General features: G+C 51.3%; 9 protein-coding genes across 9 annotated transcripts; 4 read left to right on the top strand and 5 right to left on the bottom strand.

Annotated features, from left to right (window-relative positions):
• Positions 1–1136: 1136 nt before the first annotated feature.
• On the top strand, positions 1137–2923 carry COCVIDRAFT_105416 (hypothetical protein; the record flags this gene model as incomplete). Its single annotated transcript, XM_014698789.1, has 3 exons — positions 1137–1161; positions 1259–1536; positions 1712–2923. The coding sequence occupies 3 exons, from the start codon at positions 1137–1139 to the stop codon at positions 2921–2923; spliced, it is 1515 nt and encodes a 504-aa protein (XP_014554275.1).
• Positions 2924–4794: 1871 nt separating this feature from the next.
• On the bottom strand, positions 4795–6044 carry COCVIDRAFT_28668 (hypothetical protein; the record flags this gene model as incomplete). The annotated part of the gene is made up of 2 exons (XM_014698788.1): positions 4795–5646; positions 5697–6044. 2 exons carry the CDS (start codon positions 6042–6044, stop codon positions 4795–4797), a joined length of 1200 nt encoding a protein of 399 aa, XP_014554274.1.
• A 1026-nt stretch (positions 6045–7070) lies between these two features.
• Positions 7071–8699, top strand: COCVIDRAFT_105406 (glycoside hydrolase family 5 protein; the record flags this gene model as incomplete). Its single annotated transcript, XM_014698787.1, has 1 exon — positions 7071–8699. The coding sequence occupies one exon, from the start codon at positions 7071–7073 to the stop codon at positions 8697–8699; it is 1629 nt and encodes a 542-aa protein (XP_014554273.1).
• A 250-nt stretch (positions 8700–8949) lies between these two features.
• Positions 8950–10404, top strand: COCVIDRAFT_105348 (hypothetical protein; the record flags this gene model as incomplete). The annotated part of the gene is made up of 2 exons (XM_014698786.1): positions 8950–9685; positions 9893–10404. The coding sequence occupies 2 exons, from the start codon at positions 8950–8952 to the stop codon at positions 10402–10404; spliced, it is 1248 nt and encodes a 415-aa protein (XP_014554272.1).
• Positions 10405–11395: 991 nt separating this feature from the next.
• On the top strand, positions 11396–12535 carry COCVIDRAFT_39830 (hypothetical protein; the record flags this gene model as incomplete). The annotated part of the gene is made up of 1 exon (XM_014698785.1): positions 11396–12535. One exon carries the CDS (start codon positions 11396–11398, stop codon positions 12533–12535), a length of 1140 nt encoding a protein of 379 aa, XP_014554271.1.
• Positions 12536–13313: 778 nt separating this feature from the next.
• Positions 13314–14264, bottom strand: COCVIDRAFT_28664 (hypothetical protein; the record flags this gene model as incomplete). The annotated part of the gene is made up of 3 exons (XM_014698784.1): positions 13314–13419; positions 13481–13562; positions 13613–14264. 3 exons carry the CDS (start codon positions 14262–14264, stop codon positions 13314–13316), a joined length of 840 nt encoding a protein of 279 aa, XP_014554270.1.
• A 566-nt stretch (positions 14265–14830) lies between these two features.
• Positions 14831–15652, bottom strand: COCVIDRAFT_76259 (hypothetical protein; the record flags this gene model as incomplete). The annotated part of the gene is made up of 1 exon (XM_014698783.1): positions 14831–15652. A coding segment is annotated over one exon (822 nt), but the record flags the coding sequence as incomplete, so codon positions are not given.
• A 1443-nt stretch (positions 15653–17095) lies between these two features.
• COCVIDRAFT_28662 (hypothetical protein) lies at positions 17096–17935 on the bottom strand (the record flags this gene model as incomplete). The annotated part of the gene is made up of 1 exon (XM_014698782.1): positions 17096–17935. The coding sequence occupies one exon, from the start codon at positions 17933–17935 to the stop codon at positions 17096–17098; it is 840 nt and encodes a 279-aa protein (XP_014554268.1).
• Positions 17936–18508: 573 nt separating this feature from the next.
• Positions 18509–20836, bottom strand: COCVIDRAFT_105408 (hypothetical protein; the record flags this gene model as incomplete). Its single annotated transcript, XM_014698781.1, has 3 exons — positions 18509–19770; positions 19825–20021; positions 20070–20836. The coding sequence occupies 3 exons, from the start codon at positions 20834–20836 to the stop codon at positions 18509–18511; spliced, it is 2226 nt and encodes a 741-aa protein (XP_014554267.1).
• Positions 20837–24261: the final 3425 nt, after the last annotated feature.

The following is a 24261-nucleotide window of genomic DNA, read 5'->3' as shown; positions in this document are numbered from 1 at the left end:
CCACTTGGGTAGATTGAGGCGGGCTAACGAGTCTGCCCTTGCACAAATCAGCTGCGCGAGGGAGGAAGAGCGAGTGCGAGATGGAGGGGGGGTGGGTGGACAGTGATGCCTCCTCGGCCGGGGTGACGGGTGGGCGAGCAGTCTGTGTGTGTGTGAATGCTTGGTAGTATGGAGGACGTAGGTACAGTAGTAAGTACTATGGGACCATGTACGTAGTGGTGTACGTCTACAATACTGCTCAGGAGGGCGTCGGTACAGTAGCAGAGTCAGGCGGACGCAACGCTATGCCCGTCTGGCCAGCGACCCAAAAACCCCACAGGCGCGTGTCCATGTCGCTGCTCTTCTGGCGGGCATCGGCCTCATGGTGGCTTTTTGCTCCCTCTCCTCCTCAGGCTCGTGACCAGCGGCCCAGATGACGGCCGGTCCTACCGAACGCCGCAGCGTCCCAGGTCCCCCAGCTCCCACCTCGCCGCTGGCCGCTCCGCCGCTCCAAAGCTGGCCAGAGAAAGACCTAGGCCGCTCTTGCACTTGCTCCAGTCCAGCCGACGACCAAATAAGTACTTGGTAGCAGGAGTAGCTACTTTTAGCCCTCATCGTGTCTCCTCCCCTTCCGCGCCTTCTTTTTACATAAACCCCATCCGCCTGCCGTCTCTGTCCTCCGCCCCTCTCCCTTTCCTGGCCACCCCCTCCCCCCTCCCCCCTCTCCCTCGCTCGCTCCCTCGCCCATATAACTACACACATACCCCCCCGCGGCCTCCTGCGCTGCCTGCACCACCACGGCCGTCGCCTGGGCACTCGACATCACTAGCCGTTGCATAGACTACTAACGGGCCTTCAAACACAAGCCTATCTGCATTCGCCCCGCCCACCTGCACCCACCGCCGCCAGCCAGCCAGCCAACGGGGCCCGTTCTATCCTCAGCGCGAAACACTGCAGCATTGGTATCGCCAGTCTTAAATTACGCCCCCCTTTTTGCTTCTGCTGCCCTACCCAGCAACAGAGGCCGCTGCACCACGACACGCTTACCCGCACTGCGCGTCACCAGCCAACAGTCGCACAGCGCTCGCCTGCCGCCTCCTGCAACGCCAGTGTTTGATTGGGCCGCACAGCAGGGTTGTCGACAACAGGACGGCATTATGTTTGCAGAGCCGTCAATGCCAGGTATTACCCCCCTCCCCCTTCGATCGCCCGTTTCACCCTCTTCTTGGGCCCTCCGCTCCAATTTGCTCCCAAGCTCATCACCCCTTCTTATCTACAGAACGCCGGCCCTCGCCAGGCCTGCAGCTCAACCTTTCCTCAAACAACCCCTTCCGCAGAGCTGCCTCGCCCGGTTATCCCTCTCCCGCATTTCCTTCTCCCGCAAGTGCCACCAACCGCTCCAGCTCCGGCAGCAGACCAATGTCGCGAAATCCCTTTATCTCGACCTTCGAGGCCGAGTTTAACAAGGAAGCTTCGCGCGACCTTATCGACATGTCTGCAAACATGAAGGAATCGCCCAAGAAACCCACCTTTGGCTCGGCCACCGAGGACATCTTTGTACGTTTTCCTTGCGCTCTGCACCACAATTTACCCGTCAACCCGGCGGCTACGTGCACTTTGTTGCTGCAACAGCTGTCCGCTCAAAATCCATCCCTCCTTCCTACATGCATCACGAGATGCTTCAAACGCTTTTTGCTGGCCACTTTACTGACCATCACATCCCCACATACAGAAGAGCCTATCCATCGATGACAGCGACAAGAAGCCAGCTCCTCCCTCACGCCCAGCCCCTAACCGAAGCGGTACCGATCCCCGTGCAGCCCACCGCCCATCTCGATCTGATGAGGAGAGGCGGGCACGGGACGGTCCCCGTGGCCCTCCTCGACCACGTGGTCCTCCAGGCTCGTCGCGTCCTCCCCACCCAAACAGCCCTGAACGCCGTGAGACGACTCGGCGCCCCCGACGTAACTCGGAGTCCTCGATAATCGACCGAGGCTCTTTGGACCCTCGCGACGACCGCAGGCGCAGGGAGCGCCGCAAGGAGCATGAGAGTTCCAAGGATGCAAAGGATCCTAAGACGGGCAAGCGCGTCCGCAAACCCCAAGGGCTTGATTTGATCGACAAGCTCGACGTCACCGGCATCTACGGACCTAGCATGATTCACCATGACGGCCCTTACGACGCCGTACAGCCACACCGAAACCGGAAGAAGGACACGCGCGCGCCAATGGAGGCTTTCCCGGTCGGATCCGCCAATAACACGCTAGGGGGTGCTGGACCGTTGAACAACAAGATCGATTTGGACAGGATCCACGGCCGAGGCGCCGAGGGTTTCGAAGACTTCAGTACCGCCGAATCCGAGTGGAAGAAGCCTGTAACTACAGAGTACAGCGCCAAGAGCCGAGACGACATCGTCCACGGTGAGCAGAGCAACGGTCTTGGAACCTCGACATTCCTTGAAGGTGCTCCAGCATCTCGCAAGGCCATCCAAGAGGACAGCGATGCTCAGAGGCAAAAGCAGCTTGCTGAGAACGGCCTTGGCCGCAAGAAGTCGATTGCCCAGCGATTCCGCGGTATCTCGCAGCCCCGACGTTATGGAGACAATCCTCGCATCACTTCACCCGAAGCGCGTTACGGAGCCGCGACTAGCCCAAACGGCCACAATGGGTCCTACAGCACCGGGTCCCTCTCCCAGACCAAGGCTAATGAAAAGAACCCCTTCTTTAGTGACGACTACGACAGGGCCTACGATGCCAAGGGAGCGTCCATTAGGACCGGTGACGCCGATGGAAGGATGGGAGCTTCACCACCTCGTGGTGCCGCTTTGCAACGATCCATTACTACTGACAGCGCCTCATCCCCTACTGCCGAAACCAAGCCACCTGGTGGTGGTTTCCTCAACCGCGTCAAGTCTCTCAAGGGTGGACGCCGCCGCCCAGCTTGAGCCGGTCATGGACACGGTTGAATCATCTCATTTGCTGCCTTTTGAGGTCATTTGTGGCACCTTGGAATTTCATACTAGGATAACCACCACAGCGCCGCAGCTATGCTCCAGTACGATATGGCGCTTGTTCATTCTATTGGCACACACTTCCGTTCAACGATTGAACCTTTTTTCTTTTCTACTGGCGTTGGCGTAATTGGGACATTGCCAAACCACGAGCTCTGGATACCACTCATGTGTAGTAGAATAAGGCCACTTTGGGAATATTTTAACGGATAGCCTTGGTTGCCTCTTTTTCCTTCTTTCATTATTGGACCAAACAAACGCTTAACGCGCCTTTTCTAATACAACGGACGTCTGGGACAAATTTGTATGGCATATTCAGACTACCAGGTTGCAATTGCGGTAATAGTGGTAGCAGCAACAACAGTCTAGGGGAGAAACGCGAGGCGTAGGGTGATTATGTAGCTCATATCAAAAATGCATTGGGAATACAATTGTCCGCCTTTATAATTTATGCTGTAAACCATTTAGCATTGTGAATGTGTATTGCGTGTGTGTAAATAAACGAATCACTTGATTATTTGCACAAGCAGTAAGAGAATATGTTATCATGCACAAATGAACAATTCCAATTCCAGCCTCGAAACTCCCCAACCCCCCAACCCCTTCAACCCCACACAAGCAAATTATCCAAAGTCACGCGTTCTTCTGATCAACCTGATGTTCAGGGGCAGCGCAATGGGGTGGGGTCACATACGTACGTACATCCCTATCCCCATTCATTTTTTTATGCACGAAATCCGGGAACATCGTTCAACCCTTTCAACCTTTAATCCCCCTTCTCACCTATCCCCCCCCCTCTCCGCAATCCAACAGAGAGAAAAAAAAAATTCCAACGAAACCCCCATCTCAACTTTTTTTTTTCCGTACCGGGGCTCCTACGCCGCGAAATGTTGATGAAAAAGCTACTGTTACCTCGCTAGAGTAGTTTAGCTCAAGTCATGCATTTGCTCCATGCACGTAGTGGCGACGGCGGACGCGTGGCAGGTAATAGTAGTGGCGTGCATGTACTACGGATGTAGCTTGCATGTGGGTGCGTGGGACTAGTGGTCGTCGCTAGAAAAAAAGGCTGTGTGGTATGGGATGGGAAGGGGGGTTTTGTATATGTATATTTTGCTGTTGTTAAGAATTTAATCGTGATGGGTTTGAGGAACTTTGGATGAGAGAGAATGAAGGGAGGGGGAGGTGTATTTTTTTTGAGGAAAGATTAACAGTCAAGTCATTGTATAGTATACGGATTTGCCATGTTGTTCTTGCAAGTTGCTTTCCCTCCAAATCCCATGTCTGTGGTTGATGGGTTGAGCGATAACCTTGCATGGCGCTTGTTGACTTTCCCATGTTTTTTTCTTTTTTTTCTTCTCCTCCCTCATTAGGATTTTTGAGGGCCATTTGCGACGTCATTGTTGGATCATTGATGTTTGAGGAAGAACTACATGTTTCACACCTACGTATGTATGTGACTTGGCGGACTCAGCAAGACATGCGGTTTTCTTGGATCAGATTTCTTTGTTTTATTGTTCCATGTGCATAGACTGGTAATACCTGTTTCACGGTGTGGTTTTCGGGAATGATTACATGTGTAGAGGCATAACGCTAAGGCGGGTGCATGCATGTCAACAAACTTTGGGTTTCGCCAAGACGATGTCATCATGTTGATAACAGGACATGAGTGGACATGGGAAATTCAGGTTGGAAGAATATGTTGGTATTACTAGTCGTCATTCGTAACAAGTGGACGTCGCGAGTTAAACGCGAAGGAAGCCACGTGAACTGATTATTTCATCTTTAAGATATGATTCTTGCCATTACTATCGCGAGTGTTGCATAAGCTGTAGTAGTCCTTCTGCAGCATCGCCTTGTACCCCAATGCTATTTGAAAGGCTATCTCCCATATATTGCTCCTGCTTCAAACGTTGCAGTCTTTCTCGTGCAGACTCGCCTGCCCTATACTGGTTATTTCGCACCCCCGATTCAGCAGTCATCTGGTAGTGGTCTCCGTGTCGAGCAGGTGACATGAGTTGTTCGGGTGTAGCGGATTTAGGCAACTCAACGGCAGGAGGTGAAGAGGTGATGTCATATTGTTGCAAAGTACGCGACGAATTCATGCCACCGGAAGGCAGTGCAAAATGAACTGGAGCGGGCCCGAGTTTGCTAATGGGTCGAAACGGGTCGAGATTTGCCTTCACAAAGACTGGTCCTTGGTCGCGTTGGGGAGAGGATATGGTAATGTTGGGAACGCGGCAAGTGTCTTGAGATTCGCTGGAGTATGTCGTGGCCGTTGACCTCGACGCGTTGATCGTGTTGGATGAATAGAGGGCGCTGGCCTCGTATGGTGCAATAATGTCCACGTCGCGCTTATTGACCTGGTTCGTCTTGACCTTGTACAGACCAAACTTGAGGCGCGTGCGCAACTGTTCCGCCCGTGACTTGGTCTTTGTCTCTGCAACTGGTGGGGCAGGCGCTAATGCAGCTGGACGTTCTTGCTCTTTGCCTGGGTCGCTCTTTTGGCTGGCACACATTTCATAGTTGAGAAAATCGGAGAAGGACTGGTTGCTCTTTTGAGATGCTTGAATTAGTTCCGGCTCAGGCTCGGGTGATGGTGAGGGCGTGGCGCGTTCGGTAGGCGAGCCGGGATCTGCGAGTCCAATTGGGTTGTTTTCCTATGAGAATTGTCAGTCATATGAAGAGGCACAGAGCATGGTGTACCAACAGTGTGTTTTTGTATCGCGTCAGCAGTTAAGCGCACACCGGTGTTTGAGGGACTGTCGTCGCGTGCGTGAGCAAGCATCTTTGCACTTCCAATCGTCTCGGCGCCCTCGACTTCTTCTATGCCCCGCTTCTTGCTCCTGACAGTCGCATTGGGCGTCGTCAGGTTCTCTTTGTCGACAAAGTGGACCGGCGTGTTTGGGGTAACGTGCTTCAGCGGGCTTTCGGCTCGTGGGGCTTGTGATGCTTCATATGCCTTTGTCTGAGTTTGGGGCGTATTTAAGGCCTTTGGAGTGATATTTCCTAGCACCCGTCGCGAGGGTGTCTGCGAGGGCGTGTGGTAAGCGGCCATGGTCGGTCTGTGTGGCGTTGTGGCGCTCATGGTGTTGCTGCTGCAGTCTTCCGTATCCCGCGACGCGTTGATGTACCAAGGCAGATGACGCGTGGGGTTGTGATATAATGGTCTGAATGGGGCAACTGGATGTGACTGAGGGACGACTTGTACTGTTTTCCAATCCCTGATAGAAACAAATCAAAACAAACAATGTGTTTCCAGAAGGTAGTGTGGTAGTAGGCGCGTCGGGGTTGGGGAGGGCATATCACGGACACGAGCCGACGCGATTGGGGGAGGGGGACATGTCAGGGTCCAGTGCAGCTTGGCGGGATTGCAGCCTGGCCTAACTCTCTCTCTCTCTCTCGTCCTCGCTTGGTCTTCATCTTCGTCTCCCTCCTCATTGTGTGTTTATGACCGTAGTCTTGTTTTCCAGGCAAAGCTCTACACAATTGCCGATCGTAAGAAGGAAATGCTGGGTTGAGTAGTTTCCAATGGTGCTACTATGATCCCAAAGCTAATCCTGAGTCCTACCCGAAACATGCCCCTACAAGGCTATTAGATACCTACACAGGACCGACCCTACTATAAGCACTTACTCTCAGATCTAGTCAATCTCGCAAACAAAAGAACATCTAGACACTATTCCAAAGATATCAAGTCAGCCAAGCAAAAGGTAGTCGTTCCCCACATGGTAGTAACAGGGGTGATAACTTGCCGAACAATGGGCCTTCGCGATAAGATAGGGCTCCTAGTAGTCCCATTGCACCTGCACATGTAGAACGCGCCAGCCTACGGGTCTCCAACTCTCCACCTTACGTCATCTCCAGCACACCAACGCGGTTACTCGGCACCACCATGTCTCGGTTCCATGCACCTACACACCAAACCCTCACCCCCTATTCAACTGACACTTCTGTCAGAAACTGCCTGATATTCTGCGTCCCAATACACAGCCTACCACTGTTACAATCGTCTTATTTGGAGCAAAGCAAGCTTAATCATCCTTGCATGCATACTATCTAACAATTGCTCCACTTCTTCACAATGAGAGGCTTCCTGCAGAAAGCCAAGTCCGAGTTCAAAAACCTGACCCAGAACGATGCCGAGTCTAGTAGTTCACATTACCAACACCAGACACAATGTCCCCCTGCACAGCACTTCAATGGAAATGGAGCTGGTAATCATAAACAGGGTATCACCGACCCCACCTCACTAGATATTCTCCGTTATCGCTACCACCATGGCACAAACCTCGGATCTGTCTATGTCATTGAGCGCTGGCTCCAGCACTCTCGATTCCCTGAAGGCGCAGAAGGCTCCAGTGAGCTTGCAGCAGTCAAGGCATGGGTTGAAAGGATTGGCATCGATGAGACGAGAAAGAAGTTTGAGGAGCATTGGGCCAATGTCGTTTCCGAAAATGCCATCGGATGGCTAGCTAACGTAGCCAAATGTACCACCGTCCGTTTACCCATCGGTTACTACGACTTGCCCGGTGCAGTCTTCACACAGGGCACGCCCTTTGAGCCTTATGCTGAAATCTACACTGGAGCATGGCATAGCATTCGCAATCTCATTCAAAGGTTACGTACGCGCTCGATTGGAGTTCTGATCGATCTACATGCCCTTCCAGGAGGAGCAAATGCGCAGGAGCATTCTGGGACAAATAGTGGATGTGCTGAACTTTGGGGCAATCCTTTCAACCGCTCTCTAGGCGTTCGTTGTTGCCAGTTCATTGCCGAAGACACAAAATCTGGGGCTGAGATTGCTGGAATACAGCTCGTCAACGAGGCTGAGTGGGAGTGTGAACGCATGTACGAGTGGTATGATGAGTGCATAAGCGCTGTATCTGCCATTGATCCTGAAATGCCTGTCATCATATCGGATGGCTGGAATTTCTCAAAAGCTATTGATTGGTGTCTCCAAAAGAACTCAACCTACTCCTACCCGCAGTGTCCAGTCGTCGTCGATACGCACTATTACTGGGCCTTTACAGACAACGACAAAGCCAAGTCGCCACAGCAAATCATTCAAGAGGCTGGTACCAAAATGGGAGAGCTGGACGGTAAAGAAGGTGCAGTCCATGATCGCGGCGCTGTTCAAGCCATTGTTGGCGAGTACTCATGTGTCATGACTGAAGACTCATGGGCCAAGGGTGGTGAAGTACCAAAGGAAGAGCTAGTGAAACAATTTGGTCAGGCACAAAGCAAGAGGTACCAGGAGAGAGCTGGTGGTAGCTTCTTCTGGACATGGAAAATGGACTGGATGCCGGGCGGTGAATGGGGGTTCAAAGCTAAAACAGAAGATGGAAGTATCGTACCGCCAAATTACACCGCCATGTCCGCCGATCAGAGGCATGAGACGATTGAAAAGGCTCGACACGAAAGAGCAGGACTTTTTCACAACGCTTTCCAACAACACGTGGCTTATTGGACCGGTGTAGATCCAAATGGCACCTATGAACATGAAAAGTACGAACACGGCTGGCAGGTTGGGTTTCAAGACGCGCTTGCATTTTTCGAGGGGAGAGACACGCGTGGTGACAAAATCGGCATGCTCGAACTTTGGATTCTGAAGCGTATCAGAGAGAGCGGATACAGGGGCGGCTTTACCTGGCTATTTGAGCAGGGTTTGAGGAAAGGTGTGCAAGACTGCCAATTCACGCTCGGCATCTGAGGTCATGGCGCACACACCATACGGCCTCCTTTCACTCCCACTTCCAGTTCACCTAGAAACGACATTGATCATACACTATGCTATACGCAACCGATGCCGTGAACATCAGTGAAACAGTGGTAGTAGTCATACGCGCCTATGCAGATAAATGATCCTGTGTTGACCTTCGGGTGTATCGTAACATCAACTCCAGTCAACAACCCTTACTATCCCCTTTACCTTTATTATCATTTGACAAGACCCCTAAGCCATGGATCACACTCAACCCATGCAAATTGATACGAAGGCAATTCCACGCAGTGAGGCGTCGTCTCTACTTCACGATACACCAGAAGTCCGGCCATACCAAGCATACTGCGACACGGAGATTCCATCATGTCCGCTAAGTCCAGAGAATCTCGCCCCAAGTCCGTTACGGGTGAGGAAGGTCTATTCAGAGCAGATAGACATGAGTGCGCAAGCCTCAATTATAGACGCCTCTGAACAAGAAATCTCTTTAACTCGAGTTGCGACATCCGGTCCGGACAAGCAAGTCGATTTTTCCAGATCAATTCCAATGGGAAGTCATATTGGGAAACAGAATCAGAGAATGGATCAAAGGAGTTTTCTTGGAATTACTTCGTCAGCAACTTCAGATCATACCACACAGCCTATCAACCTACGCGGCAGTCACTCACCAAGTGACGATGAGGTGACCGCGTACGACTCTGAATCGGCAATTGCACGGGTGCAACCGCCGGAACACATTGATCGTGTGACGGAGCGTACTATACCACGGAGACCAGTTCCTGAGAATATGGGAGTATTGAGGATAACCTATCGTCCTTTGCCTCAGGTACCGTTGGAAAAAGTCCAGCTCGAAAGTCAGGATCGATCACAATCGACATCCGAGCATGTATGTGCACAATGTCCACCACGAACAATGGAACCAACGGACGAAAGAATGGAGGAAAGAGACGGCGAAATATATCTGAGATGCCGCCATGGTGTCCACGATGTCCCATGCATGTCATCCTCGGATCCGCCTGGATATGATGAACTTTCTGCCGCGATATTACGCCTCTTACCGGAAGACTCATTACCATCTGCCCCGTCATCTCCAGCATACAATGCACATGTTCGACATTGTGGACAAACTGCACTAGAGACATTCGGTGGTACCCACACTCGACATTCTTCGTCAACTGAGCCAGGTAATGCTCCAGGAAATGTGCATGGTACAAACAACGAGGCCACCGTTGGCCTATCGGATCAATTCGAAGACATAGATCTCGAATCCCCAAACGCCCAGCTGCCACCTCAAATCCCGGAACCAACCTTCCAGACACGCTTTCACCGGCGTAGCCATGAACTCTTCTTCCAAGTCCCCTCACATACGCGACCACACCCCGCACCCTCACTCCATTCCTCAACGGATCCCCAAAACGGTCCGCGCCCACCCCCCTGGGGCACCTACGACGACCTCGCCCTGCAACGACGTCAACGCAATGAACGCAGAGGAAGGACATATAACACACCAGGAACCATAGTGCAGGGAACCACCCTGCCGCATCAACGGACGTTGTCTGTTGAGGATGGGGGTGAAGGGCTTTCGAGGGAGGTGAATGAGTATCGAGAACAGATACTCAGCGTGTATCCTGACATGGCGTTTGATGGACACGCAGGAGAAGGTGGGCAGGAGTGTCGATGTTGTGTGGTTATGTGAGGTGGATAGGGGGATGGTGGTGTTTTTTTCGGAGGAACTGAGGGGTTGTGGACGAGGGTTTGATGGGTAGACGTTATGATGATGTAGAGGATGTTGATTTGTTATAGCTTGTGGAGACCAAGGAAGCAAAATATTAAAAATAAGAAGAAGAGAGATATAATTTGCGTGTTCATGTGTTTGATATATCGAGTCCAAGGGTGCGGGTGTTGCGTAGATATATATCCCTGCCAAAATTTAGTTTCAATTTTGAGGATCCTCGACGGAAGTACAGAACATGGCTCTTTACCTGGAATTCACACGTCTTATATGTCTTTACATGCCGAGCAAATAATAGGAGTTTGCACAACCATTCAGTTTATGTTTCGTAACACTGTCTAGTGATTCCTAGCAAATCCAGAACACTCCTTGTACATGATAATATCACAAATACAATTCTTACAGCAATGATTGCGCGCTTTGATATGTACATTCTCAGCAAGCCATCTGAATTATTGCGCGTCGTACGTACTCGCTCCACGTGCTACAAAAAGCCACACAGTGACGTATGCCGTGTAACAGTGTTATATTTCTCTCCGGGAAAACCTTCATTCTCGAAATTTCAGATGCAACGGACTTTTTACTAAGCGCCCTGATGAAGCTGCTGTCAGAAATGTTCCATCGGTGATTACAGAATTGACAGACCACCTTTTCCCAATAGTGAGAGTAACACGAGCTTAGATACATATGCCTTGACTTAGACTAGTTCAATTGGTTTTGAAAGAGATAGATAAGAAAGCGGGGTTACAAAAAGACAGTTCCGGCATCGCATTCACTCATACTATAGTCTGAGCGCAAACGCTTTCGTTTGCTTTCATGCCATTGGACGTAGGATACTCCTTGCAACCAATCCATAGCTGCTCAGTCTCTCGAGTCCGACATTCGGCACGCCTTGCCACAAAACTCTCAATATTCTATTCTCTGCAATTTCTCAAATCCAACCAACAACGGCATAATGTCCACACACTTCCATCCGCGTCCTTCTACTTCTGCACCGCAGAGTCCTGTTTGCCCTGGATCTGCTCGCCCGACCATCCGTGCCATCACGCCTTCGCCACCGCATGGCTCGAGCAACCCCATGAGCAAGAGTTGTGGTGGGCTAGAGAAGCCGAGTCACACATCACAAGGGGCGGCAGAGCACCTCTTCATGCGGCCCAAGAGTGTAGAGATGCTGCAAACGCATGATCAGATCCGGCACGCACAACAGGGCTTTCAAGGTGAAAAAGTGGATGCCAATATGCCTGGACTACGGCGAGGTGGCGCAGTAGCAGGCAGAAAGTCACCCGTGAAGCGCAGACATCAGAGTAAGAGTCAGAGAAGCAGACCATATAGCACGTCACCAGCAACATCTTTGCGGCGTAGGATGCCGATTGGAGATCGAAAGGACGGCAAAGACGAAGAAAGCGGTGCCATCAAGCAAGATGCAAGCAAGCAAACCCAACACCTAGACAACAACGACATAGACATCTTCGCCGCCTGCCCCGATACCCCCACACCAATGACAGCATCACAAAGACGCTTTGCATACCTCCCTCTCGGCACACCAACCCCAGCTATCTCCTCCCAACCCGCTTCCGAACCGCGCTCGAGAACCCATACCGCACCTCCACGTACCAAATCCGCCCCGATCCTCGCCTCAAATCGCAACCGGCACACTTCCACCTCTAGAACCAGAAACCAGCAGCCTAGCCACACATGGAAAACACAGGGTCAACACGGCACGCGCGTAGCCCAGCCCAACCACCCAAACCCCGAAGCAAACGTCGCGCCAAAACTCTCACGTTCACATCAACACCTCCATATACTACCAGCCCCAACAGCACCCCAACGCACCAAAACACCCGGCCCCCCTCCCACCGTACCCTTAGCGCGCGAACCCCTCTCCGCAACGTCCAACATATCCATCCACACCGCGCACTCGCACTCGCACCGCAGCGTCTTCAGCACGCTGGGCCGCGACGAGTTGGAGCGGAAGAAGGCGGTGGTGGAGGAAGATGAGGGGCCGTTTGGTGCGGCGGGGAGTGTGGCCGAGTTGGATGGGGCGAGGAGGAGTGTTGGTAGTGGTGGGGGTAGGGGGTGCTGTGGTGTTATGTGAGGGTTGGTGGTGGTGGTGGTGGTGGTGGTGGATGGAAAAGGAGGAAGGATGATGGTGTAAAAGGAGAGGGCAGTTAGTGTCTGGATAACGAGGATTGCGAATGGGGTGGATGGGTTATAGGGCGGTTGGAGTACCTGATATGAAATAGTTAGTATAGTTAATAGGATAATGAATAGGGAGCCATGCGTATTGAGGCAATGCGAAAGAGAAATAAGTCCACTCAATTGCTACAGCACGGCATGAATGTAATTGTTTTCCCTACTACAATTGATTTATTGGTTGGAAACACCCGTGGGAGGCATGCAAAATATCAAATTAAAGCCGTGGCAGTATGGCTGTCGCACTGAGGCAACTACAAACCCCTATAATATAATGATTTTCTTTGAATACAAATGCGAAAGCTGTTATTGTTGTAGAATATCAGAAGACTAGATGTGAAAACATCACCTCTTGGTCTTGTACCAGACACGAATGGTCTACTGAGTCTTTTGGGTTGCCCACCAGAGTAATCATGATACACGTGACTAGCCGATGCAGGACAATGCAGTGTTCCGCCTAGATACGAGGCCCCAACGGACTGTCGTAGAACTAGATAATATTCATCATGGTGTTTGAAAAGGGTTCTTTCCACCTATTGACGATGCTACTGTAGACGCCGAGAGACGATAAGCATATCCCAAAGATTCATTCACAATGGTCGAAACCTCACAGTCACTCGCAAGGTGTTGAAAAAAAAATGAAGAATCAAATGTCAGGCGCAAAACAGGTGTGCTGAAAACTAATTTCGCTTTTTGGACGACGGGTCGGAGGCATAGTCGAGAGCGGTGATAATGTCGGTACCAAAAACGATGACCATATATGAAGGGAAAATAATCCAAAGGCCACTATGGAGATGATCAGCATCATGTGTGTGATGATATTCTATGCAGAAAAGTAGAGACTCACTTCATGATAATATATAAAAAGATGAGTGTGAACCAGTCGTTGTGACGGATGTTGGCAAAGTCGGAGAAGTACTCATTGCAATCTATTTCTGTTAGAATGGAATATGCTGAACCACAGGTCCTGTATACATACAATACAATATCGTCTTGCTCAGCGTCATGACGGCAGCAGTGAAGCCAATGAGGACTGCGCGGTTACCGGACTTGCCTCGCACCTTGATGCCGCCGGCGAAGAAACCGCCTTTGTCCTTGCTCACCTCCACACCAGTACCTCCAGCAGCTGGCTGACCGTGGTTGTATACAGTCAGGGCATAAATTCCGTATAGAATGAGTTCGATGGCATTGAGCACGCCCTGTGCCGCTCCGAATCCATCATGGTTTTCCCATCCGGGCCATCCGTATACGTAATCGATAGCTGCGTAAGTTTCGTAGGGTTTCCACAGTGGCCATTGGAGTGCGCCTCCAGCCATGGTGTGCGGTCGCCCCAGGATGTACAGAGTATCCCAAAGCACGAGGGGCCATGATATAGACAGCCAGGCGAGGGTGACTTTTGAGGCTGTGTGGCACCATGTTGGCTCGTCAATTGCGGCGGGAGCAGGAGGGCTGATTTTGTCAAAAGCATTCGAGACTGCGCGTTTGGCCAGAGAAGCTGCGCCAGATGGAGACGCGCCGAAGTCTGGTGGCGCAGGCGACGCGGTCGAGTTGCGCGATCGTGGCGTCTTCTTGGTGGGCGATGGCTCCGAGGTGGGGAAGTCGCCTTGAGGGCGTGAGCGCGTCGTCACCATTGTGTTTTTGGCGGTGCAAAGCTGCGAAAAAAAGATCAAAAGAGGAAACTACAGATCCTGAAGGGATAAAAACAGCGCAATGGCACGTAGGGCAGGAGGAATGAGGTGTTGCGATGATGCTACATATCTGTATATCCAGCACCGAGCCAATGAGGGGTCGGGTCCGCGCTACCCGGCTTAATTCGTAACCTGGGATAATCTCCCGCCCTGCCAGCCAGTAGAACGCGACAGATGGGCGCCTAGCGTCTTAGCACAAATCTTAATTCTGTATCTTGTTACGCTGACCGTTGCGACTTGGACTTTGTGGACTGCTTCCAACGCCCAATTCAACAGCTGTCCGTCTTTGAGATGACGGCAGGGCAAGCTAAGAAGAAAGACAAGTTATTCTTTGGACTAGGCTACGTCTGGTTCACACCAACCAATATTGGACCATGTCGACTTCGACTTCGAATTACACAATGCCCGCTCATCTGCGGCCCTTCTCTATCCTCTCCGCGAAGTCGTGAGAGCAATGCCATGCGGCACACCCCGGAAGTAAAAACCGGCATACGTTCATCCCTTTAGGGCGCGTAGCTACGACCACGCAGCATCTTCGCCTCGTCGGCCGTGACAGTCATTAGACCTGAGCCAGCCCCATCCAGCTTCTTCTTCAGTGACTGAGCAGCACGCCTCTCCCGCTCAATACGCTCACGCTTCTCGGCCTCGTTCTGCTGACGGCGCTGACGGCGCTCACTCTCGCGGGCATCCGCATACCTCTTTGCACAGCTTGCAAAGAATGCATCAGCGGTTTCCATTGCCGTTTTGAGGCGATCATGCGTCTCTAAGAACTCCTCAAACTCATCTGCATCAGGGATAAGGCCTTTGAAGCGTTCGTGACAGAGATGGTTGACCATGGTAGTCCACAGCGAATCTTTGTCTGACGTAGCGTTCTGCTCAATGATAACAATCTCTTCATAGCTTGGAAGTTCGCTCTTCAGGTAGGTGGTGTAAGCACTTAGGATATGCGAGCAGTACCTCTCCATGCCTAGCAAGCGAGCTGCTCGTAGGACAGCGATGTCCTCGAAAAACGTCTTCTGATATGGTACAGCATGCGCCTCAAATTCGTTGCAAGCTTCACGCATCCACTTGATAAGCAGTAGGCGAACGGCACCGGGGTGGATCTGGCCACGCGAGAACCGGTACTCTAATGAGTTTGGGTGGTTAGTGAAGTGACGGTGCAAAACAGAAGATGCAGCCGTCGCGGAGCGCTTGTAGATGTCTGCGACAGATGTGTTGCCAATGTGAATGGTTATGCGCGGACCTGTGAGGAGAGCTTGACGCTGAGGACGGATCATCTCCAGAAGATTATCATAGCACTGGTCGACAATGGCAGTGGATGAACCCTCAGCACATGCCTGATCGCTAGAGGTTTTGAGCGTTGAGACAGTCGATGTCAACGACTCTGACTCCTTGTGAGAGAGCGGAGGAGAAGACAGTGTAGAAGAGTCTACGGATAGAGCCACCGCCTTTGTAATTCCGGCTTCTGGGTCAAGCAATCCAGAAGACGTGACTGATTGAACGTCCCGCTGAGTGGGCTTTTCAGCTACCAACTCCACCTTGACAGCTTTCCCGCGAGATGCCTTTTTAGTCTTCTTCTTTAATTTTGGCAACTTCGCAGCGACCGCTGCCTGTTCTTGAACTTGGTTGTCTTCAGGCTGAGTGGCTTTGATATCTGGTCGCCCAACATTCTTCGCAGTCTTGTACCGGGAGGTGTTTGTAGCCATACAAGGAGCTTGGCCTAGGCTAATGGGCAAGGAAGCTCTACATAAACATAAGTATCATATTACACTGTAATGCACTAAGCGAACTTACTTGTCGTTGGCAACGGAGGCTTGCATGGCTTGATTGGTCGGAATTATGTATCCCAAGATATGAGTAGAGTCCTCAATGATTTGTGACTAGGCAGTAGAGCTGTTGTTTGTTTGTGTATGATGACCTGTGTTGTGAGTCGCTGGATATGATCCAATGTTTGGTGAGGGCCAAAAACTTACGCTGCAAAGGAATATGTGTATTAGGGAATCATATCAATTTGACAAGAGTAACCAGTGGTCTAGGTAGAAGTTTTTGAGAGTTACTAAAGCAGAGTGTAGTGACGGGCCAGTGAGCGCGACCTTTTCTAGGTTTGCAAACGGGTAGGAGCATGGACTGCACGTGACCCTGCGGCTACCCAGAATATTAAGCAAACGGTTGCAGAGGAGACCCTGTAGTGAAATTGAATGAGAATTTATAGCTTGTGAAGTGTTTCTGAGTGGCAACACTCTCTATTTTCTTGTGCGTCAGTTTGGGGCAACATGGTTCTTCAGTCCTCAACTTGAACTAGGAAAGTAGCTACTACTTGATGATACTGCGTAACCAATTCTACCATTGAGCATTCCAAGGTGTGATCTGCAATTGCACTTCTTACTTTTTGCCTGCCTGTATACTCCAGCGAAATTTCGACCATTTTGACTATCAAGCCTCATCAGAAACTCATGTATACACTGTAAAAATCCAGCATCCTAGATTATACTTTCCTACGCGCATCAAAAAGATATGGCACTCCCGCGACTCGAGCGCAAAAAACAAACTAGCATTCATCGTGAGGAGAAAAACACACGTGGCACAGGGCAAACAACAAACAAAAGCAAGTCGCTCAACGTCCTGCAGGTGTCCATCAATGCGTCTCGGGCCGCTGCCGCATGTGCACATCCGCACGGCCACATTCTGTATCCTCGAGTGCTTTGTTTTGATCCCATTACTCATCCTGTATCAATCAAAAACACACACAAACAAAATCACTTCCATTTGAATTACTACTCCGGATACACCATCTTCCTCCCCACACCCCCATCCACCACAACCTCCTGCCCCGTCACAAACTCATTACCAACCACATACTCAACCGCCTTGGCAATATCCTCTACTTTGCCCACTCTCCCCGCAGGATGCCATGCCGTATCCTCCTCCGTCAATCCCTCCTCCCACGTGCCACCTTTCTCATCCGCAGCCCTACTCTCGTTGGCAACGTGGATCCACCCCGGGATAATCGCGTTAACCCTGATTTTATGCCGGTGACCCAGCGACACGCACATGGACTGTGTTAAGCCGAGCAGTCCGGCTTTTACGGCGGAGTACGCCTCGTGGTCGGGCTCGGCCTGGTAGGCACGGGTGGAGGATACGTTGATGATTGTGCCGGGGGAGTTGGGGGTTGAGTTTCCTTTTGCGAGCAAGGGGACGCATAGGCGACTGAGGAGGAAGGGTGCTGTGAGGCCGATTGCGAGTTTCAAGTCCCATTCTTTTTCTATGTCTTCGCCTTGGGCTTCCATGGTGCGGTCGGAGGAGATGCTGAGGTCGGTGGGGAAGGCGTTATTGATGAGGACGTCGAGCTTGCCGTTAAACTTTTGGTTCACTTCGTTCACGGCGGCTTTGAGTTGTGTGCGTGAACTGAGATCGCAGTGAAGGGCGTGCCAGGTTTCTTTTTGCCCGTTGGACCATTCTTGCGCTCGTGTTTTCACGTGGTCTAGTTCTTCTTTGTTGGAGTCGAGGATGATGACTTCGTGGCCGGCGGTCAAGAGATGGCGGAACAGACCGCGCCCTATGCCTCGTGCACCGCCAGTGAGCAACACCTTAAGGTGTTGAGGTGCTGCGTTCATGTTGTTCGTCCACCTCTTTAATCGCCGCGATCAATCGCACGCTCCGGGGTTTAAAAATTCTCAGAAGGACTTTACAAATATGTCTAATTCCAAGTCCCAGGAACAACTCGGGTTGCTCTCGTCCAGAACTTTTGGTATGGAAGGGTACATACATACATCTTCCATTGATGCATCTGTGCGGAAGAAGTGTATGGAATGACGTCATCACACAGCTCGTTCCGAATGCAGTATTCCAATGGTCCCTCTTACTGATCTGCACCTTACGACGATAGTCGGAGTTCATATGATGCTTCGTAAACCACAGATTCTGTCATCATCATGGCAGCAAACCATATATGGCTCACGGCTTTGTCCTGTTCTGTCAGCAGCATCGCCTATAAATTATCACCAAGCACTCTACACCACTAAGCACACAAGCACATATATACCGGGCCAAAACAAGATAAAATTATACAACATATAAACCAACCTCTCTACGAGAATCTTAAAACGGCCCCACCACGCTTCAACGCAACCGCAATCCCCCAAAAAAACCGCATACAATGTACAAAAGAAGGGTATTATACTACAAATTTACAATCCCGAGTCGATCTGGTTGAGCGTAGTCGACGCGCTGTAGACATCCCACTCATCACAGAGCCTAAACACATCCTCGTCGAAATCCTGCTGGCGGATATCATCGGGCCTCTCGAGGATCTGCATGAACAAACCACCGCTAACGTGCCATGCGAGATGGCAGTGCAGAGGCCAGGCACCCGGGTTGTCTTGCACGAATTGCAGGACCATGTAGGAGGGCTCGACGACGCCGCTGACGTTGCGTGCGTTCTGCATCTGGTGGACGTCGCGGCGGAGTGTGTTCTCGGGGTTGGTGACGGTGCCGTCCCACTCGCCGTAGCCCTCGGCGAGGACGTGGAAGTCGTGGCCGTGGAGATGCATTGGGTGGCCGCCGATCATGCCGTGGTTGACGAGGTGGATGCGGACGTGCTCGGCGCCGGGGAACTGGTACACGTTTGACTCGGCTGGGAAGTTGGTCTCGCCGTTGAATGCCTTGATGAGGGTGGGATCGTTGAAGTTACCGCGGTAAGTGCTGTTGTTGAGGTACCAGATGAAGTTTGTGCCGTTGGAGCGGAACTCAAAGTCGACACGCTCGACGTGGTCGGGCTCTCCTAGAGGAATCTTGCATAGAGGGATACCGAGATCGATCGGGTCATTCTTGCACTGCTCGAGCTGTGCTTGGGTGACATCTGAGGTGGACTGCGGAATAGCATCCGTATCGGCGTCCTCGTAGTAGACAGCTGCAAGGGCGTTGGGCGAGATACCGTCGGTAAGTGTGCAGCGGAATCCTTGAGCGAGCTGAGAGCGCATCCAGAAAGTGTCATTGGGGTTTCCGGTTGCCTCGATAATGACATCAGATCGCTGACCGACGGCAAGGGTAACGACGTTGGTGGTGTATGGTTCAATCGGGATGAAGTCAACTGCAATGACCTTCATGACGTGTCCATCGATGCTGAACTTCTGGTTTCCTTCGGCACCCGTGTTGATGAGACGGAGTAGGTGCTTCTTGCCAGACTGGAACTTGAACTTGGCAACACCAGCGTTGGGTGTGCAAGGCAGAGTTGTGTTGGCACACGGATAGTTCATGCGTCCGTTGATCAAATTGTTGTTTGACGGAGGGAATCTTCCAGCCATGGTGCCTTCAACCAAGGAGTAGTAATCAGCATGGAACCAATCTTCAAGGACTATGGGACCAATGTCAATGTCGTATTCCTCGTGCTTGGGGCCATAGATCACCATCGGGCCATGCGCACCGCCAGAGTACTGAGCGCTGTAGTGGCCTGGAAAGGTCAGCATGAGATCCGAAATGTATCATCCAGCTGTTATAAACTTACTGTGATACCACGATGTTCCGTAACGGTCAGCGCGGAACAGCATCTCCTGGTAGCCACCGTTGGGCACAACAGGGCATTGGGCTACTGCCGGGACACCATCATACCAACTGGTTGTCGTCTGCAAAAGACCGTGCGGGTGTAGCGTAGTGCCTTCGTCGGTAAGATCGTTGGTAACTCTCCATAGAATCCAATCACCCCTGCAAGCTGTTAGCGAGGGCACGAAGATCACCAAGGTTTATACATACCAGTTGGCTTCGATAAGCGGTCCTGGAAATTGACCGTTGACAGTCAATCCATTCCTGGTCACACCATCCGGTGCGATGGTCTGGTAGGCCACATGGAGATCATAAGTTCTCGTCACTCCAGTGTCAGGCATGGTGGGACAAAGAGGATCTGCCACAGGGGTGGTGGTAGGTCCACCGGTGGGTCCAGCAGTGGGTCCACCGGTGTAGGTGTTGGTCGCGTTAGAGGAAACGTGCCCATGACCTCCATGTCCGTGACCGTGTCCATGACCTCCCGCAGTAGGGTACGGGGGGTTTACAATGGACTTGGTAGGGAATGAATACGAGCCATTTGAGTGACCACCGGGGAGGCCATTGATTGGGAGATGGGGGGTATCGATCGAACCCCACTGAGAGTTTCCGCATTGCTCAACATTTGGCAGAGCAGGGATGAGCTTGTCAGTACCCTTGGGGATCCAGCATGGCCCATCATACGAGTCTTTCGCTGGGCCACCGTATGGGAAAGGAGCAGAAGGCCGAGGAGGAGGGTAGAGTTCACCGTGAGAGGGCGTTCCCGGCCAAACAAATGGAAGAGGCTCATCGTTGTAAGGATTGTAGTAAGGTCCGCCGTGTCCATGAGGATTGGTAGTGGGCCTTGCGGTGGCGTATTCTGTGACTGTAGCAGTCACAACATTACAAGCGGACGGGGCGCGAAACTCGGCAGGTGTAACTGCGGGATACACAGAAGAAAGGGATGCCGTTGCGGCAAGGTAAGGACTGTAGGCGACCATGGCGTAGCAATAAACAGATGGGACAAGTACAACGGCTGGGTACTTGCTCTGAGAACGACCACAAAAGAAACGAGTGACTGTGTTAGGAAGAGACTGGCCTGGTCGATCGAATTGTTCAGGGACAACGCCATCTATAAATGATCATCTCTGAGCTGAGGTTTGCCTTAACTCCATCTCCTTTGTTGGACTATGGTACTGCGTATACGGCCTGCCCAAGGCTAAGCCCGAAGGATAGAGACTTGAGACACTGGCATCGTGAATAGTTACTTGAAAAGGAAATCTAGAGATGTAGCGAGGGCCGATCCTCGCCTTGTGGACGTTATCAGCAAATGGTATCAAGAGAAAAGCGAGGTTGAATTTCTTTTTCAGCGTTGATATGGATGCCATGGAACGCCACACAGACGTCTAACCCTTTTGGCGAACACGAGATCAGCCACCCAATACCAACACCACGTATATCGGTATATGATCTGCAGAGAGTCAAGTCGTGGCTTCGCTTGTCGTTGCTCGTCACAAAAGGAATACGCGGCATGAAGTGCCGGTACCTGCATCAGGGGACAAGCGAACGTGAGGCTGAAAGTCGCCAACGTCACAAGCTCGCGTGCGCATGAAGGCACAATACACCTACGCTGTTCACAACGGAATCAACGAGCGGGCATCCTAAAGTATATTTTGATAGTAGTCGTATAATATGACACTCCTGATCGCCATGGCGTGTCGGCTGGCGGAGAGCCTACGTACGGCTAGTCAGGGCATTTCGTATTGCTGTGAACGCGGGGCATTTCTTGGGGCGCCGGATGCTTGCGGGAATTGCCATAACGGCAGCCCGCGAAGCCTCTGCGAGAATGGACGCTTGTTCGAGTTTGTGGCGATGTGGAAAGCCCAATGGCGCAGCGAGAGAAGAAAAGGGCCGAGAAGTCGTTGTTTGAGATGTGAAAACAAGCTTCGCCTAGCCGTGCACCGGACGATCATGAAAGGGGCCGGAGCCCGGCTACCCAGCATCCTTCAACTGTTCTGAAGTGTCGACGATGTCAAGTTCTACCACGGGGAATATCTTCCGTCATGCAGTGCATCTGGAACTCGCTAGTCGGTATGCTTTTTGTCCAATTGCCCCATCTTTTACGTATTGGAAAAACGACTTTATGGGTGAACCCCCTGCGTCTAAGGCCAGGCACCAAGTACTCGGCGTGTGATATGAATGCATAAAAGCTGATGCTGACGCGCCACATATTCGCTTGCTAGTGAGGCGAAGTGCTCTGGATGCCTAGTGTACTGGTGCTAGTATGTTAGCGCATTAGGCAAAGAACTTACTACAATTTCCATATCAAATGGCTAGGCGCCAGGGCTTGCCCACGGGTACACTAACAAATGTCAGGTTCGGCTACAATGCATTGTCCTCAAATAGTAACAAGTGCTTTTCTCTTCCAATTACCTTGTACTGCGCCTCTGTATTCTTTGACTCTTAGTCTCGCCACCACAACCTCTGCCAATTTTCTGGTGCAGCGCCTCAATGTGTTCTAACCTTCAATCTCGCCACCACAGCTTCAGCTCATCTTCGGGCATGATTACGTCTTCTTATCGGTGTTTGAAAGTCACCGCTATTTCAAAATGTTGAGTGTTTGTGAGTGGCATCGGCTGTTGCCGCGATCCATCATCAAGCCATTATTGACCTGACATGTAGCCGTGTGTGAAAGTAGTGGGCGTGAGCCTGAGCCGTTGACACCGCTTGGCCATCAGACGAGTTCACGAGTTCTTAAGTCGGAAGACACGCGTTGAACCGTAAGCTGGTTGATGGTTGTCGTGACGAACAACTGAGCAGCAGCTATTAATCTGCTTTTCCACATATTTTGTGTCGTCCACTACTGCCACTGTGCCACGTACGTAAGGATGTGCAAGTGCGGGCTTTCGCAGAGCCTATGACGGGTTTTGCCGTGCACTTTTCTCACAATGTTTTTCCGCGATCTTCCCGAACCCCGACATCAGTCTAGATGGGCCTATTCCACCAAGTCACCGCATAGCAGCCAGTTGCATAGCGTCTCAGACTGTATACCGCCGATACTCTGGTTCAACGAGAGAGTTTCTTGATCCAGTATTACATGTATCCGGTACGGCGAACATCGAGAAGAAGGCCAGTCTTATGGGGTAACCGAGAGTGGGAGGGGTTGGCTTAAGAATTATGGCGAAGGGATGGAAGGGGAAATGGCTACAAAAGCTGTCAGTTCGTGGCTCGCAACGCCAAGTCAATATCGATCTATTGGCAGGCAGTCCAAACCCCACTCTCTTCAGTTGGACATTCGTGGTAGAATTGACGTGCCTTAGCACTGACCCCTAAATCCTTCCAGTCATGAGAGACGACGGGAGAAGACTTATTGGGAGCAATTTCCCACTTGCAAAATGCCAAATATAGTGTATCGGAGTAATATTTGGCCCTATTATTCGATACTAAAAGACTGTTTGCGGACCCACTTGTCGGAGATTTCGAACTATGAAGGGATAGTTTCCTTTATACCTAAGCCAGAGGACCCTAGAGAAGACTGCTAGAAGGTTGCTAGTTTGGGGATTGAGCGATTTATCGGGTTGGGATTGATCTCGACCGAGCGGGTACCAAGGGAGTGCTGGGAAAGTCACAAGTTACTCGATCACATGATGGGTGGCCGGATTAGTGTGAAGATCGGAGTACAAAGTCAGGGATTTGCGGCAAGAATCTTAGTCAAGGACTTTTGGTCTTCACAAAGGTCGGCTTGTTGATACCATATTATGCGGCCATGGCCAAAAAGACATGACTATTGCACAATCTTCGATAAGGGAATGTGTAAGTAGGCCTGAAATCTCAATTGTCATTGGGATGGTACTGGGAGAAATCAGAAGATCAGTAAAGCCGAAGACTAAAACAATATGAACGAAACAGCGCTAAGCCTATGGGCGTCAGAATGCGGTTGGCGTAGAATGTACTTTACCGTCCATTTTAGCCGCTGTTCATGCGCTCTCATGTGAACGACATGTCGGCGCTAACAAGGGACAGAAATCCATGAAGCGATCCTGCACATGGTGTTTCGTCTGGATCCACTATAGTGTTTCAGCTTGGCGCGCGGAACATGTATACGTCCCTTCACCTCAACTGACGTACTCTCTGGTCAGCATTGGAATATGCCGTCGTGTATGACTGGGAGGTAGCCTTTGGCTTTTATATTAGACTCGCAAACGGCATGCTTGTGCAGTTTGGGGTCGTGGAGCAGCTCTGTCTCTGGCATCAGGCGACTGCATCTTGACCCGCAGTGCAACTCATGGCGCAACCCTGTAAAATTGCATAGGATAGCCCATGATTAAAGCCAGCCGCTCAACGTCATGGCATCATGGCTACGGGCAACCAGAGATTTCACGTGGCGGGCGAAAGCTAGTTTTGGGTGCTTACAGGCTGTTACACA

This window comes from Bipolaris victoriae, assembly GCF_000527765.1.
Source record: "Bipolaris victoriae FI3 unplaced genomic scaffold scaffold_72, whole genome shotgun sequence".
Lineage (NCBI taxonomy): Eukaryota > Fungi > Ascomycota > Dothideomycetes > Pleosporales > Pleosporaceae > Bipolaris > Bipolaris victoriae.
The sequence above is the reverse complement of the archived record's forward strand: the minus strand, read 5'-3'. Positions and strand labels throughout refer to the sequence as shown.